The 15,496-nt window shown below is 38.7% G+C and overlaps 2 protein-coding genes across 5 annotated transcripts in view; both read left to right on the top strand.

The window, feature by feature from the left end:
* LOC124213602 (diphthine methyltransferase) overlaps positions 1-15,496 on the top strand; it is a 93,203-nt gene that overhangs the window by 61,338 nt on the left and 16,369 nt on the right. For all 4 annotated transcript variants that reach the window (XM_069134202.1, XM_046615054.1, XM_046615055.1 and 1 more), the window contains one exon: positions 11,789-11,924. In XM_069134202.1, coding sequence (XP_068990303.1) covers positions 11,789-11,924 — 136 coding nt within the window. The remainder of the gene's footprint in view (positions 1-11,788; positions 11,925-15,496) is intronic.
* On the top strand, positions 8,741-10,259 carry LOC124213606 (uncharacterized). The gene is made up of 2 exons (XM_069134841.1): positions 8,741-8,956; positions 9,092-10,259. Exons 1-2 carry the CDS (start codon positions 8,741-8,743, stop codon positions 10,109-10,111), a joined length of 1,236 nt encoding a protein of 411 aa, XP_068990942.1. The 3' UTR covers positions 10,112-10,259.

The raw sequence follows: 15,496 nt of genomic DNA, 5'->3' as shown, positions 1-15,496 counted from the left end.
ATATCCATGGACGACTCCTCAAACCTGATGGTACAGCTACTGTGAACACACAGCTCGTAAACAACGCGATCTGTCATTTATTTGAAGAAATTCGCTCTGAAATTGATGTAGTTGAGATTGATAGAAGCAAGATCGTTGGCTTGACAAGTCTTATCAAGGGTTACGCTTCCCTGCACCCTGGCCAGACTTGGCTGATGGAGAACGCTGGATGGCTTGATGTAGAAGAGAAGAAAAAATTAACCGATGCCGAGGGTAATTTTGACGTACTAATACCGCTCAGTATGATATTGTGTTTCGCTGAAGACTACCGCAAGATCGTTGTCAACGCTAAACGTGAGTTAATTTTGACAAGATCAAAAACTGACGTCAACGCAATCGTGCAGACTCAAAAGGAGGAATTCAAAATCATGATCAATGCAGTGGAATGGCTAATACCGTACTTGAAACTCGCGGATCAGAAAAAAGTTGATCTACTAAATTTCATTCAGAAAAATCCGCCTATTTCGATGAGCTTCCGCAGTTGGGAATTGTACGAATATCCCTTACTTCCCACAACATCGAAACACGTTTGGACTGTGAAAACTTCCACTTAGCTTGAAAAACCTCGATACGTCATTTTGGGTTTCCAAACAAGTCGAAAGAACAAGACTGGCAAGAACGCAAGTCATTTCGATCATTGTAATATCACGGACGTCAAGCTGTTTTCAAACTTTTAATCTTATCCGTACGGTAACCTGAACCTCAACATGGGTCATAGTCTGTACGCGCTCCTGTACGAGATGTACGCAAATTTCCAAGCTACCTACTACGACAAGAACCCCGAGCCGCTGCTGATAAAGAGTGAATTTCTTCGAGACGCCCCCCATTCGTTATCGACTGTTCAAAACAAAACGAATCTCTGAAGTACGGACCTGTCGACATCCGTCTTGAATTTGAAGCTAAAGCCAACTTTCCCGCTGAAACATCGGCGCATTGCTTGATTGTTCGCGATCGTATTGTCGAATACAACCCACTCAGTGGCGGGGTGAAAAAGTTCGTATAAAAGCTGACCCGGTTCCACTATCTCGCACAATTTAAAGGTGAAGCTTATCTTTGACATAAAAGTCTTCCATAGACCTTACAATGATACCTTCATATTGAAATAATTTGCTATAATTCCAATCTACTCGGAAGTACCTCTATCAACTTTTTTCTTCAAGCCACCTTACGGATGTGATTTTATGGACGTTAAACACAAAAGCCAAAATTCTTGATTGGAACGCGATTTTCACGGCTTACCTTGGAGCTGTGGAAACATACCGTTTGAGGAAGTTCAATTGACCATCAGACAGGCTGTGCAAAGCTGAAACCGAGTACGTGAAAGGAGAAGAAAAACGAGATTGGTCGCCTAAAATTGTCCTTAAAGTTCAAATCATCGATTTGCCGGACTTTCGCTGTCCATCGCTTCAAACCTTGCAAAAAACTTCAGCTGTGTCTCTAAGATGTGACGTGCATATAGTACCCAACGCAATCTGTGCAACACAAAACGTTTTGATACTTCAAAATTGGCTACAAAATTATCATACTGTGCGGATGGCGAGGGTGTACGATTCGTGTTACTGCGCAGAAGCATCTACAAGAACGGTCCCGCATTTCTGGCAAATATATCATCCTGGTTACGATACTGTTAAATAAAATTATTGTACGAATATGATTTTCTTGACCTCGATACTGACGAATAATTATTTGATTCTTAGATATGCAGGTCAGTGAAAAATCTCCAACTTGTTCACGTGTCGGCCTGAGTGCAGGCCCTCCTTAGAACGAATTTTTTTAAATAATCTGTCACAATAACAAGCCGAGGTTCTCTACAGAAAGAGAGAAAGGAGAAAAAAAAACATCATACATAGAAAAAATAAAAACAAAAAAATAAATCAATCAATAGATAAATAATGAATAAAGATATACAACTTAAAAAATAGCTTAAAATAGCATAAAAAGCACATCACCAAGTAAATGCGATTTAATTTAACAGAGAAAAGGGGTTATATCCACCTGGTGCGAGAATTTTTTGGATAATAAAACTTGATGTGGACATAACGATGAAGCAGATTCACAGAATAAAATTTCAAAATACACTGCTACATTACAATTATACAGTGCAATACGAAACTCCCAAGCTCGCATCTTGGAGCAAATTTACTAGCAAGGAAGGACAGACATTGAAATTAGATAACCGTTAGAGACGCTGAGACAACAACGGTCGGACTAGAAGAAAGGATTACCGGCTAGTAACAGACACAGATATGATTTAGGAAGATAGAAGCGAAACAAGATAGTTTTGATGATAGAGATATGCACAATAGGTAGCTTAGGAAACTAAGAATAATGTATTACCGACGTATTGATATTACTGAGATGTTCAATATCTTGACGTAAATTAACTGCAAGAGGATGTGCAACAATATTACACATCTCAAGAAGAAGACGTTTGTAATATACCGGTTCCACGGCTAAGACGCTAGCACGTTCATAATTAAAAACATGGTCTAGTTCAATGGAGTGTCTGGTTAAAGCAGTGTAATTTTCATCTTGGCCGTGAATGTTGCGTTTGTGCTCCTTAATTTTAGTATGTAATTGCCTACTTGTTTGCCCAATGTATATCTTATCGCAGTTTTTGCAGGGAATTTTGTGAACCACACAAAAACGCTTGTCCAAAGGTAAACGGTCTTTGAAGGAGTGTAAATTCGAAAATTTGGTGATCTCGAAAAATTAACGACGGAGCCAGGAATCGAACCTGGCGATTAGAGATGCTTAGTCGGAGTTTTACTTTACTACACCATCCAGCCGCCCTACAACATTTCACCTACACATTATATTCTTACTGGTGCTTGAAGAGACGAAAATTCTTAATACGTAAACGGTCTTTGCCTGAGTCAAAAAATGGACATAAGTCATGCTTGTTTTTTCCAACAAATTGGATGTTGTACCTAGCGAAAATTCTATTTAACGACTCAAAAAAGGCAGCAACATAAGGAATAGACACAAAATTTTTTGGAATGATTGGAACGTCATCAAGATCATTGTTGTTGGGGTCATTAGATGACAAGATCAAGAGGTGCCTCTTCTGTATATGTTTAAAGGATAGTCGTTCTTGCGTAATACGTCATAGATCAAAGAAAGATTCTTATTATGAAATTCTCAGCTAGACAATCTAATGGCTCTGTCCACCAAGCAGTTGATCGTACCGGTCTTGTATGATCTAGGGTGGTGCGAACGATAATGTGAATACCTTGGTGACCACGTGGATTTGTGGTACTAGACAGTTTTGATGAACTGATTATCGTTGATGATTAGTACGTCTAAAAAACTACACACTAAAATTAAGGAGCACAAACGGAACATTCATGGCCTAGATGAAAACTACACTGCTATAACCAAACACTATTGAACTAGACCATGTTTCTAGTTATGAACGTGCTAGCGTCTTAGCTGTGGAACCGGTGTATTACAAACGTCTTCTTCTTGCGATGTGTAATATTGTTGCACATCCTCTTGCAGTTAATTTACGTCAAGATATTGAACATCTCAGGAATATCTGTACGTCGGTAATAAATCATTCTTAGTTTCCTAAGCTACCTACTGTGCATATCTCTACTCTATCTTCAAAACTTACTTACTTGACACTTTGGCGCGATTCTCCAATAACTCGAAATTACTAAACTATAACAAAATCAAATGTTGGGCGTCATACGCTTTAGCGTCGAATTTCAAACAATAATTGGAATCAATATGAGACAATACGAAACAATACGAAAAATAACTAGAGAACCCGTTGTATGGCTGGCTAGGCTAAGGTACTCACACGAACTGGTAGAGTGGCAGTAATCAAGGCGGCTTACGATAACTAAAGAATTAAAGAAACAAAAAAATAAAGAATAAACTCAAGTCAGGGAAAATGAACGGGTCAATAGCGAGAGATAATAGCGGAAGAATAAGACAAACTTTACCATAGATTTTAACTGGTATGAAGAATTGACACTCATTAAGGGTTTACAAAAGTGGTAGCGCAGACGAGAGAATTAATAATTTACAATATTTGAAAATTCGAGAAATTACATCCAGAAACCTTACAATATAATTTCGAGAGAGTGAGCAATTCAGAGAGTTTGCAAAATAAAGAAATACATTAAATACACCTGAGTACAATAAAATCAGGGATAATACACAGAACTTAATTCAACACAGAAATACGGTACTGCGGAAAGATACAAAGAAAAGAATAACAAGAAAAAATAATATAAGATTGTCAATGGCAATAGGAAAGGTTCGGCAGTATTTAGCGACTAACTTTACGCTCGGTTATACTCCAAGGAACTCAATTTACGATACAATAAGCGCAATATAAATAAAATATAATAAGCAGTACTAGCACAAAAAATTAAGAAAAGGAAGATGAAGCCAATATGGCTCAAGATACGGTAGAAATTACAGAAGTAGACTAATAGAGATTTACAAATAAGCAAAGAAATACACAAATACGAAAGAATTATTTATTCGATAGTTACGAAGTCACTCAGATACGGAATTGAAATATTTTTTATTTTTATCATTATTTATTATTATTTGAAACTCGTTTGTCTGTTTGTACTTGCACGTGCCTCATGCAATCTGCAATTCGTTGGCCAACGATCAAAGAATGAACAAAAATAAAAATTGAAACTGTCACGAACGCTGCATATACCCAAGTATAACATTGTATAACCATATCATTAATTATTAATTCGCTTTTAAAATAGACGAGGAAGCATAGCCTTAATTTCACAATTAAATACATATAATTCAACCATCTTATAATTCAGTTCGTGGCACGACGAAACCGCAGCGGCGCAGTTGACCGATGCACCGTCAGCGTTCCCGCGCCCGCCAGATTCCGGGTGTAATCAACACCGGGATGAGGCGAGCGCGAGATCACGCGCTTCTAGAATGATCATCGCGAGGCGAGCTTTTGTTCTGCATTGTAAAATCAGCAAAAACCTCGCTCGCTGTCTGACGCTCCAAGGAGTGTTGGACGAGCGAGCGAAGTTAGTCCCGTTAGAAACAGCCTAATAACGACATCTACGGAACCCGGCTCCTTCAAAGCTGTTGTGTAAAGAGAATCAGACTTAGAGTCACCGACGATTAGAGTGGGAGCCCCTCTAAATCTAGAAGCGGTACTCAAAAGCGTCTCGCGTCGTGGCGTTAGTCCTTGAAGCTGGAATAAGTGTTTAAAGCTGTGCCACGAACTCAGTCGAGCCGTGTAGTGATAAGTGTAATCATAATCAAGTGAGAGAGTGAGTAGAAACCACCCAAGAGTGAGTAGACGAATGAATGAAACATTAGGTTAAGAACGTTTCCTGTAAGCTTCCTCGTCACCAATTTTCTTGCTTTCCAATTTTATTTGATCATTAAAAAGCTTGCATTCTATCGTAAACATTTCTAAAATTTTAATAATAAATCCTCCACCCTATTCACAAGGATCGCCCTGTAGAGGACGATCACCAACCTACCCACACAAAATTAAATATAAACCTCTACGGTTATCTAGAGGGTTAAGTCGTCGTGTGCGAGACCGCTCCGCACGTAACAAAACAACTAACTGCCATGCACATTAGAGTGTCCCAAAAAAACCGACTATTTTTTTTTTTTCAAAGAACATTGAAAAATCGTCAGAGTATCTCTAGAAAATGACCCTGTGAAAATATAAGCTCTTAATATTAATATTTAGAGGTGGCGATTTGTAATTTTCTATTTCCCATTTAAATAACATGGGAAAATTTTTTTTTGAACTTTGGAATTTTGTGATGGGATAACGAGCTACTTCATAAGTATGACAAAATCAGGTCTTATAGGAAATTTGATGCTCTACAAAAAAGGTCTGATTGACATTTTGCGTAAATCCAGCCGTTTCAAAAATATCGAGCCTCAAACTTCGGACTGTTTAAAATTATGCTTTTTTTTTCGTAAATACAACAAAAATTAATTTATATGTATTATAAACCCAGAATCATCAACTGAACAATAAATATATGCATATATTTGACGGAATGCAGATCCGAAATTATTAATAATTTGACAAATGATAATTTTTATTGATTTTTAGCGAAAAATATTTACTTACCTAAAAAAAATCAATAAAAATTATCATTTGTCATCATTCCTCGAAGAGGAACCAGCCGCCAACTCTATCGGATGCCGTAAGGATGGCGTGAAGGGCAGACCGTAGCCTGCCATCCTCCGACTTACCGGCCTGGTGCCGGACCGACCCCAAACCACTACGTCCAGGTTGATAAAGCCATCATTCTGAGGATCGACGCTGCCTCCCTATCGGCAGGGACTAATTGTGTGGGTCGTGGTCCACGGTTTGGCCAACCGTCTGACTGCACGACCTCAGGTATAGGCAGCTAGCTACTGCCTATACAAAAGCCGGTGGAGGTGAACAATGAGGCGTCACTCTCCACCCGGTAACTTTGACCGAGAGGCACCCTCTGTATGCCTCTGTCAAAGAAGTCCCCGATGATAGGCAGCCTGGACCGTAAATTGAAGCGACTACAAAATCGTACGAGTTGGTGTCAACGACGAAATCGCGAGCAGCGCATTACACCACATCTAGCGGTAATTTTTGGAAAACGTATGACCACGCAGTAACCAATATTCGCCACAGGGGGATGGCCTATTTGCGGTGGGGTCAACCCACCAATCAAAGAAGAATCACCTCACGACAACCGCGAGATCGGCGAGACGAACTACGACCTCCTATTCTACGCTTGACCTGCTGAGTGACAGCATCGTTCTTCCGCATCCTTCCGATTATTCTCTCGATTTCAGCTACCGATCCTTCTTCCTTTCATTCTACCATTATTGTATCTACCGTTTTTCCATACTCTCGATCATTGTACTACCGTTAACTTCTTCCTATAAATTCAAGTCCTTTCCTTTCTTTCTACTTTCATTTTATTATTCTAAGTTTAATTTAAAATAGAGTCAGTTTGTGTGCCTGAGGTCAACCGTTAAGGTAAGGCTTCTGCCTTTGAATTGTACCGTTACGAAGTTGCTCATAAATTCTATTCGTTCTCATGGTATTTATCGACTTTGCGTGAATCATGGTCCACGGCTTAAAGTTGCAGTAAGCCGCCGTGTGGCTGCATGATTTCGGTCATTAATATTATATTTATTGTTTCTTGGTTGCATCGTGTGATGCCAGTTTTGTGTGAATCATGGTCCACGACTTAAAGTTGCAGTAAGCCGCCGTGTGACTGCATGATTTCAGTAATTTGTTATTTTCGTATCTGAGCGACCTCGTAGCTGCCAAATAATTATTTCTCTTGTATTTATCATTTTTCTGATTATTTGTGAATCTCTATTATCCTGCTTCTGTATTTTCTATCGTATTTTGAGCCCTATTGGCTTCATAGTTTATTCCATACTCTTTTTGTAATAGTAGTGTGCTTTATATTTTATTTCTCTTATCGCTTACTATATTTTTATTTATTTTTGTGCCTATTGTATCGTATATCGAGTTCCTTGGAGTACAAGCGAGCGTAGAATCACCTCTAGATATTACCACATTTTTCTTTGTTACTATTGACCATTTTATATTATTTTTGCCTGTTATTTATTTCTCCGTATTTTGTTAAATTAAGTTCTGTGAATTATTCTTTTGTATTGCGGTGTATTTTAGTATATTTCTCTATTTTGTAAACTCTCCGAAATTCTCTCACTCTCATAACTTTGTATTTTGGTATTCTCTCAAAAGTTATATTTAGGAATTCATTATTTAATTCCTCAAGTACGTAATAACTCTAAATTGTCGAATCTACCGTTTCTGAATAATTCTACCGAGGGCTATCTAGTCGATCGTTTGCCGACTTGGTAAATTGTTACCGAATGTCAATCTCTCTTACTGGATATAATTTATGGTAAATTTGTCGTATCATCTACCGAACTATCGTCACGCTGTTTTATACCGATCGCAGTAAAGTTCTCTCGTTCTAATTGACAGAATAATAATTTTCGTAGCGTCATTTGCAACTTGGGTAAGATCACGTCGCCCAGTGACGTGTAGTTTTAAGTCAACTCTTGCATTATATCGCATCTCTCGACCTACGTCTATTTTTCTCTGTTAGCTACCGTCTCTCGTGTTAAAGCTACCATTTACTGCTATTCTACCGATATTTTTGTGAACAACGATTATTTATTTTATTAACTACCGTTGTCGATATCATCTTATTTGCCTGTCTCACTCATGTAACCTTCTCGACAATATATGATCGATTGACCTGTTCATCTTCCCTTTTGACTGGAGTTTATTCTTTATTTTGTTATTTTCTTCAATTCTGGAATTACTGTTAGCTGCCTTGAATTCCGCCACTCTACCGGGATGTACAGTATCCGTCAAACTTCTTGGACAAACGACCTTGAATGCGCAGAAACGAAAAATAGGTCTCTTTGGCGGTGCGGTGCGGGACGCGGAGGCGGGGCGCGCTCTGATTAGTTTGTAACGTCCCGCTGGTCTCTTGTGTACACTCGCGTTCAGTGATTAAGGTTATTTTTGTTGACTCGTCGTTTTTTTTGTTCTAATTTAGTTGAGTTTTTTGTTATAATTCGTTGACTTTGTTGTTGTTAATTTGTTTTTGTTATTTCATTAGTTGACTTTTGTGATTTTTGTTACTCCATGATGCCACGAAAAACGAACATTGTTTTGAAAAGACAAAGTAGAAAAATGGTCTACGAAGTTTATTGTTTTTTTAAAAAAGATGCAAAGAGTGATAAAGAAGCGTTGGAGCGGACTTCAGAAGCCACGAAAACTTCTGTTCGCACAGTGCGACGAATTGTGGACGAAGTAAAGAAGTCTGGCTTGCTAGCCGTATTCCGGACTCCCGGTAAAAAAAGATCGGGGAAAAAAAAGGTGACTGACATTGACAGTTTTGACCAAACGGTAATAAGGAGATGCGTCCACAATTACCATCTTACAAATAAGGAGCTTCCGACCGTAGAAAAGCTATGAGAAAAATTAAAACAAGACATTCATTTTACCGGATCTGAAAGCAGCTTACGACGAGTTTTAAAACAGTTGGGCTTTCGATGGAAGAAAACAGAAAATAATCGAAAGCTGCTAATTGAAAAAACTAATATTCGGTTCCTTAGGATTGAATTCCTACAAAAAATTAAAAAGTTCAGGGAAGAAGGTAGGCCCATCATATACACCGATGAGTCTTATGTGGACTCATCTCATGCTAGCACCAAGGCTTGGACAGATGGATCAACCCAAGGTTTGAAAAAACCAATATCAAAAGGGCAGCGCCTTGTTATTGTCCACGCAGGATCCGAGAACGGCTTCGTGCCTAATGCACTGCTTTTATTTAAAGCCGGCACGAAGTCTGGAGATTATCATGATAATATGAATTATGAAAATTATGAAAAATGGCTGCGTTCCCAACTTATGCCAAATCTGCCACCGAATTCGGTTGTGATCGTCGATAACGCCTCGTATCACAATAAACAGAGTGAGTTGGCCCCCACATCCAATACGAAAAAATCAGATATGCAGAAGTGGCTCCGAGATAGAGACATTCAATATCGCGAAAATATGTTAAAACCGGAGTTATATAATTTAATAAAATTAAATAAAGACCTGCACAAAAAATTCAGCGTGGACAACATTCTGGCTGAAAATAACCATTCCGTTCTCCGTTTGCCGCCATATCATCCTGATCTGAATCCTATTGAGATGGCATGGGCAAATATAAAAGGATATGTCAGCAGTAAAAATGTGACGTGGAATTTTGAAAAGGTGAAAGAGCTGGTGAACGAGAAAGTTGCTGCAATGGGTCCTAGCGAATGGGCAAAACTCTGTAAAAAAGTGAAAGAAATTGAAGATGAGTATATTAAAAGTGATCATGTGGTGGACGTGGTCACTGAACAGTTTATTATTTTCGCTGATGACGACAGTGAAAGTGACAGCGACGATGATGATGATGAAATTGATGATGATGATGAAACAACTAAACCAACCCCTGGCACCAGCTCGGCTTCGGCTGGTTTCGACATAATGGAAGGCATATCTATCCTCCCAGTTGATGACGATGATTAGCAGTAATTTGATTAGGAGGGGGTTGGAGTCCTTACAGTACTATAAGTTTTTAATAAATATTATGTTCTGTTCTTACCCATTTTTTTATCATTACAATACTCTCCTCACTTTACTAATACCAATTACTGTAAACGTTATTATATTAGCTAACGCAATCATGAAAAATTGTGTTTTTCATTGACATATTATTTTTGGACGTAAGTGTACGATGCGCAAACTTTCCCCCACCACCTCGCGCGATGGCCAAGAAGTTTGACGGGTACTGTACGCGATCGTACCTGTGCCTAGCCAGCCATACAACGGGTTCTCTATTTATCTCTTTTGTACGGTTTTGTGTTAACTTTATTGATTTACATTATTGTTTGAAAATTGACGCTAACGCGTCTGGCGCCCAACGTAATTATTTTATTATAGTTTGATATTGCGGATAAGTAGAGAATCGCGCCAAAGTGTCAACGGTAAGTCCTCATCCGAGGGTAACAGAATTTAGCGTTACAGCATATCCTGTTAGTTCTGAAATCGCTGGAAATTTTGTCGTAAGAAAGAATTCGCTGCGATGAATTTCAAGGGTGTCTTTTTTTCGTTTTTCATCAAGGGTTGAATATCAAAAATTGTCATCGTTGATATGTAAAAGCTCCCAATTCACGTAACATGCCAGTACTTATGATTTGGAATTTTTTATTTTTTTTGTCTTTCGTCGTGATCGGGCGTGGATATATCCATAGGGGTTATTTTTACGACATTGTTTTCAACGTATATCAGGAGCAGGGTTGCAAATTTTTTAATGAAAAAGTAATTCATTAACCATTACTTTTTCAATTCATAATGGAAATAATTACCACTAAAATATTTAATTTAATTTAATGTTTTAATGAAAACACTAATGCAATTAAAAAAGTAATGCATTATTTGCAACCCTGATGAGGAGCTCCTAATTAGCTCTTAATTGTCACGTTTTCAAAATAATTTTAAAAAAATATTTCACTTCGCGGGGCTACCTTTCCGGTAAGCTTCCCCCCCTGCCTCCCCCCCCGTCACTTTTCAAAATTGATTTTCTCGTAACAGAAATGAGCTCAAAAATCGTGGTTTGCGGCATTGTAGAGCACATAAATAGCTCTTTAATACATGATTTTTTGAAAATTTTTCGAGCAAGTGGGGGGCCAGCTTTACGGATGTCTTTTTTTGAATTTGATGGTGTTTTACGTTTAATTGACGTAAAAGCAGCAGAGATTTTAGAAATCTTCAATAACTGCGCCGTTTAATATGTATGCATTTTCTATGGTCTGAACGTCAGCTGTGTAATAATGCAATTAATAGATATAATGAAATGAGTCTAAAAACTTTCTTCTCAAGTAGGAAAGACTAGTTGTTATAGCGTCACCTGGACACTAACTTATCGAGCACTGATAACTCGCTGATCTCTGTCCAATTGTGGCTACACTTTTCTAATCTTAAAGAAAATAGAATGTCTATCATAACCGCCAATTTGTTGGTTGCTAGGTCAAATAATACGTTTATGGTGATCGTCTTTCATTTGCTGTTTTCTCAAATAGTTTATTCATTAAAAAAAAAAAAAAAAAAAAAAAAAGCAGATCCATGGAAAAAGTAGATGATTAGATAATATTTAATTTAATTAGCTATGCAATTGTTTCTATACAACATTTTTATTCCAAACAGGTGGAGACGATTGTAGACTTCAATGGTTCGACATAAGAATGGGTACACAACCAGCTGGAAATAATAGAATACATGGCGCTGGGGTTACAAGTCTCCATAGTAATGCAGCTCAAGAATTTACATTGGCTTCTGGAAGGTGAAGATTTCAGTCTACGTAATTGAGTACAATAATGCAAAATAAATCTAAGTCGAGTTAGATTATATTGCTGGAAGTTGAATTACTATAAATTCAGCTGTTAGGATTGTTAAAGATCATTTTTATAAATAAGAGAATGCGTTCAAGACATAAGATGCTTAACAAAAAATGTGTAGCTAAACTTTGTCTTCCACTACAAAAGAAGGGGAAGGAGGCGAGTAGAAAATAGCAAAAATAAATGAAGTTACAACAGTTTTTGATGGAGTTTGGAACTGGTTCAAACGCATCCGTGCGTTCTGTAAGGTCGTTGAATGAAGTTTTGAAAGTTGAGGGCAAGAAGATGATTTAAAAAAGAATATTTTCATATTCACAGCAGTATTTACATGTACACATTATTGCACGTCTCATAGATTCATTACAATACTGACAAAAGATTGCTAAAGAGAGCTAGCTAAATAGAGCCTGTTGAACCTCGCCGTAGCTAGAAAACAAAGCGAAACTCAAGTTCTTCGTCTGCTTCTAGCAGGCTGGCCATCTCATCTTTAATTTTAAATTGTCAAAGGTCGTAAAATGATTGCATCGAAGACCACGACGATTATATTTTCATTTCACTTATGGGGCATTCCTTGTCAATACACAATCGTCGTTGTTGTCGATACAATCATTTTACGGCTTTTGACAGTTTAAAATTAAAGAGGGGATGGCCAGCCTGCGAGAAACAGACGAAGAACTTGAGTGGTGTCGAGTCGGCGGTGACCGAGTTCGATCTTTCAAGATATTTGCTCGGTATATACTGTGACAATGGATGTACGTCACTGCCATTACTTCACATTTTCAGCAACCTTCCATTTGCTTTAAACAAACACCCATTGCTGGCCTTGGTAGATATAATACAAGAGTTCTGAGAGACAATGGCGGTGTACCGGCAGGGTCAGCCTCGATTCTTGCCTTACCGACAGTTCGTAGGTAACCCCGTGATGGTGAGCTTTACCGACGGTAATGTTACCGACAGGAGCGTTATCATAGGTGGCGCCAGCTGTATTTTTGCTCGATTTTACCGGCACACGGTTCGATAATGAGATTTTTGTGTTGTCAGATGAGCAACCATTTTCGAATTTTTGCCGTTAGATGGGAGACATTTTACCGAAAGAAGTCTTATCGATAAGAGTATTGATATAGATGGCGTCACCAGTCGCTCTTTTACTGATCAGGTCTGTTGCACGCCCAATATCCACCGTAAGATGGTGTTACCTCCAGCCTTACCTACAGTTGGTGTTATTTGCAGAAGTGTCACCGCAGGTTTTGTTACATGTAGCGCCCCTTTTATCGATCAATCGATTTTTGTCGATTGACTCTGCTTTGTTTCCAATGTCCGCCGCAAGATGGCTACTTTTTATTAGGTAGAGGTGGTAGTGGGTAGCATAGAACGTTTCAAAATAAAGGTTGGATACTCTAAATAGATGTTTTTCAATTACATTCTGAATGCAGCTTGTGTAACGCAATAATAATAAATCATATTATTTTGAATTGAACAAATAACCTTATACATATTTTTTTTATTGACGCAATAATAATTAAACATCTTATTCCAAAATTAACTTGGACTAATTTCGTTATCGTGCCACTAATCGGACTGTACTCGACAATACGATCGTGCAAGGTCATGCAATAGACTGCAGTGTTCGCAGGAAATTCCACGCTCGCTTCAAATTCTAATCGAATATCCACCGGTCCGATTTGTAACGATTCATTCTGTTTCGAGCAATTGATAACGATGATGGGAGCTTAGTTTATGAATTCATGCTCCGATGACGAAGGTTCAGCTTCTTTGTCGTAGCAGGCTGTTTGAAACCGGACATACATATCATAGAGAATGACCTTTTGATTATTGGATTTATCCAGATTCAAATTTCCATAGGAATAACACTGTGATTTGAGGAAGAGTTTTACATCTTTGATTCGGCAAAGATCAAAGTCGCTAGTATTTTTCTGTACATCGTTTCTCCTTGCAGTTTGGAATCCCAGAACGACATATCTCCGCTTCTCCAGCTGTATCAATATCTTGACCACCCATACATGCCGCGTCGTTGACGGGAGCATCGGATACACGTACGTTTCCCAAGAACGAAAACTCATGTATATGGCCGGATCCTTGGCATTGTAGTTGAGTAGCTGGATTTTCGGTTTATCGGCTAGTTTAATGTAGAGCAACAACCATTCGATTTTATTTAGGGTAATTTTAAAGTTTTCCGCGGGTGGGGTTTGAATCACAGCATTCAAATCAGTGTTGGAACATGTGAGAATCAATTCATGTTTAGCATTGGCGACGACTCGACAATATCCTCGGCGAAGCCCATGACATCATTCAACGGTACAACAAAGTCGAAATTTCCAACAGCATCGGTTAGTTCATTATTTCCACTCAACCAACCGGTATTTTCCATACTATATTGCTGGCCCGGACTCAAGGATAAGTGCCCCTGCATAACGCTGGTGATACCAACATTTTTATTCCGATCACTCTCCACACCATACAACTCGTAGCGAACTTCCTCAAACAAATGACAAACAGCCATATTGATCAATTTCGGAGTCACCCCCGCAGTCATACTATCATCCTTTGTAATTTTTCCATGAATACGCCGAGAGCTTTTACCGGGCAGTAGACGCAAGTCTTGATGTTGAACAGTAATATGGATTTCAACGTTGTTCTGGAAGGTAGATGATGTAAACGCTTGATGGTGTGGATCTCAGAGTGCGCGACCGATTTGCCGAATGTCACGGGTTTCTGTATTCTTATTATTTCTTCCATGGTAATACGGACAGGATGCAGTGAACACGAATTCTTATTATCCAGAATCTCCACATAATCGAAGACCTAGGCTTTGGAGAAACCGAACTTCAGAGGTGTCAGCCTCGTTGGAGATAAGCTCCGCCAAAGGTGCGGGGCGGCTGATGATTTTTGGCTATGACGTCTCACTTTTATAACTTGCCCAACTTTTTCGTTTCGAACACGATTCTCATTATTTGAGAGATTTTACATGTAAACGCACAGTTCTATTTTCTCCGCGAAAATTAATCAATTCGTCGTCTTGATCGATTACTCTCAGCTGTAAATGATGTATCGACTGTACGGCGATTGGCAGGTAAATGATGTTGGCAGGCACTTCAACAATCTTATATTCTGATGGAATGGTAGCGAAAAATTCATGAATCGTGTGAGATCGACGCTCGTTTACGTACGCCCCTGTGGTTATATTGCACTTAACGTGCAAAGTATCAACCTTCAGTAAGGCCACCGGTGATTCAGATTTATAAGTAGGTCACGTCTTGTGCTAGCTCAACCGCTTCAAATCCTAATAATCGACCGATGGAATCTTTGGGTTTGAATTCTGCTACATGATCGCATGTGACTTCACCGCTCAGGTCATTGTTATTGACTCTCAGACTGAGGGTGATGTTGGAGGGTAGCTCCTTTTGCAAAAAACTTTCAATATCCTCAATTTCGTAGCTTCCAGTGGGTATCGTGATGACTTCCTTGCTGTTGTCCGCTCGTTCCAGGTAAAATTTAT

The sequence above is a fragment of the Neodiprion pinetum genome, chromosome 3, assembly GCF_021155775.2.
Source record: "Neodiprion pinetum isolate iyNeoPine1 chromosome 3, iyNeoPine1.2, whole genome shotgun sequence".
In the NCBI taxonomy this organism is placed as follows: Eukaryota; Metazoa; Arthropoda; class Insecta; order Hymenoptera; family Diprionidae; genus Neodiprion; species Neodiprion pinetum.
The sequence above is the reverse complement of the archived record's forward strand: the minus strand, read 5'-3'. Positions and strand labels throughout refer to the sequence as shown.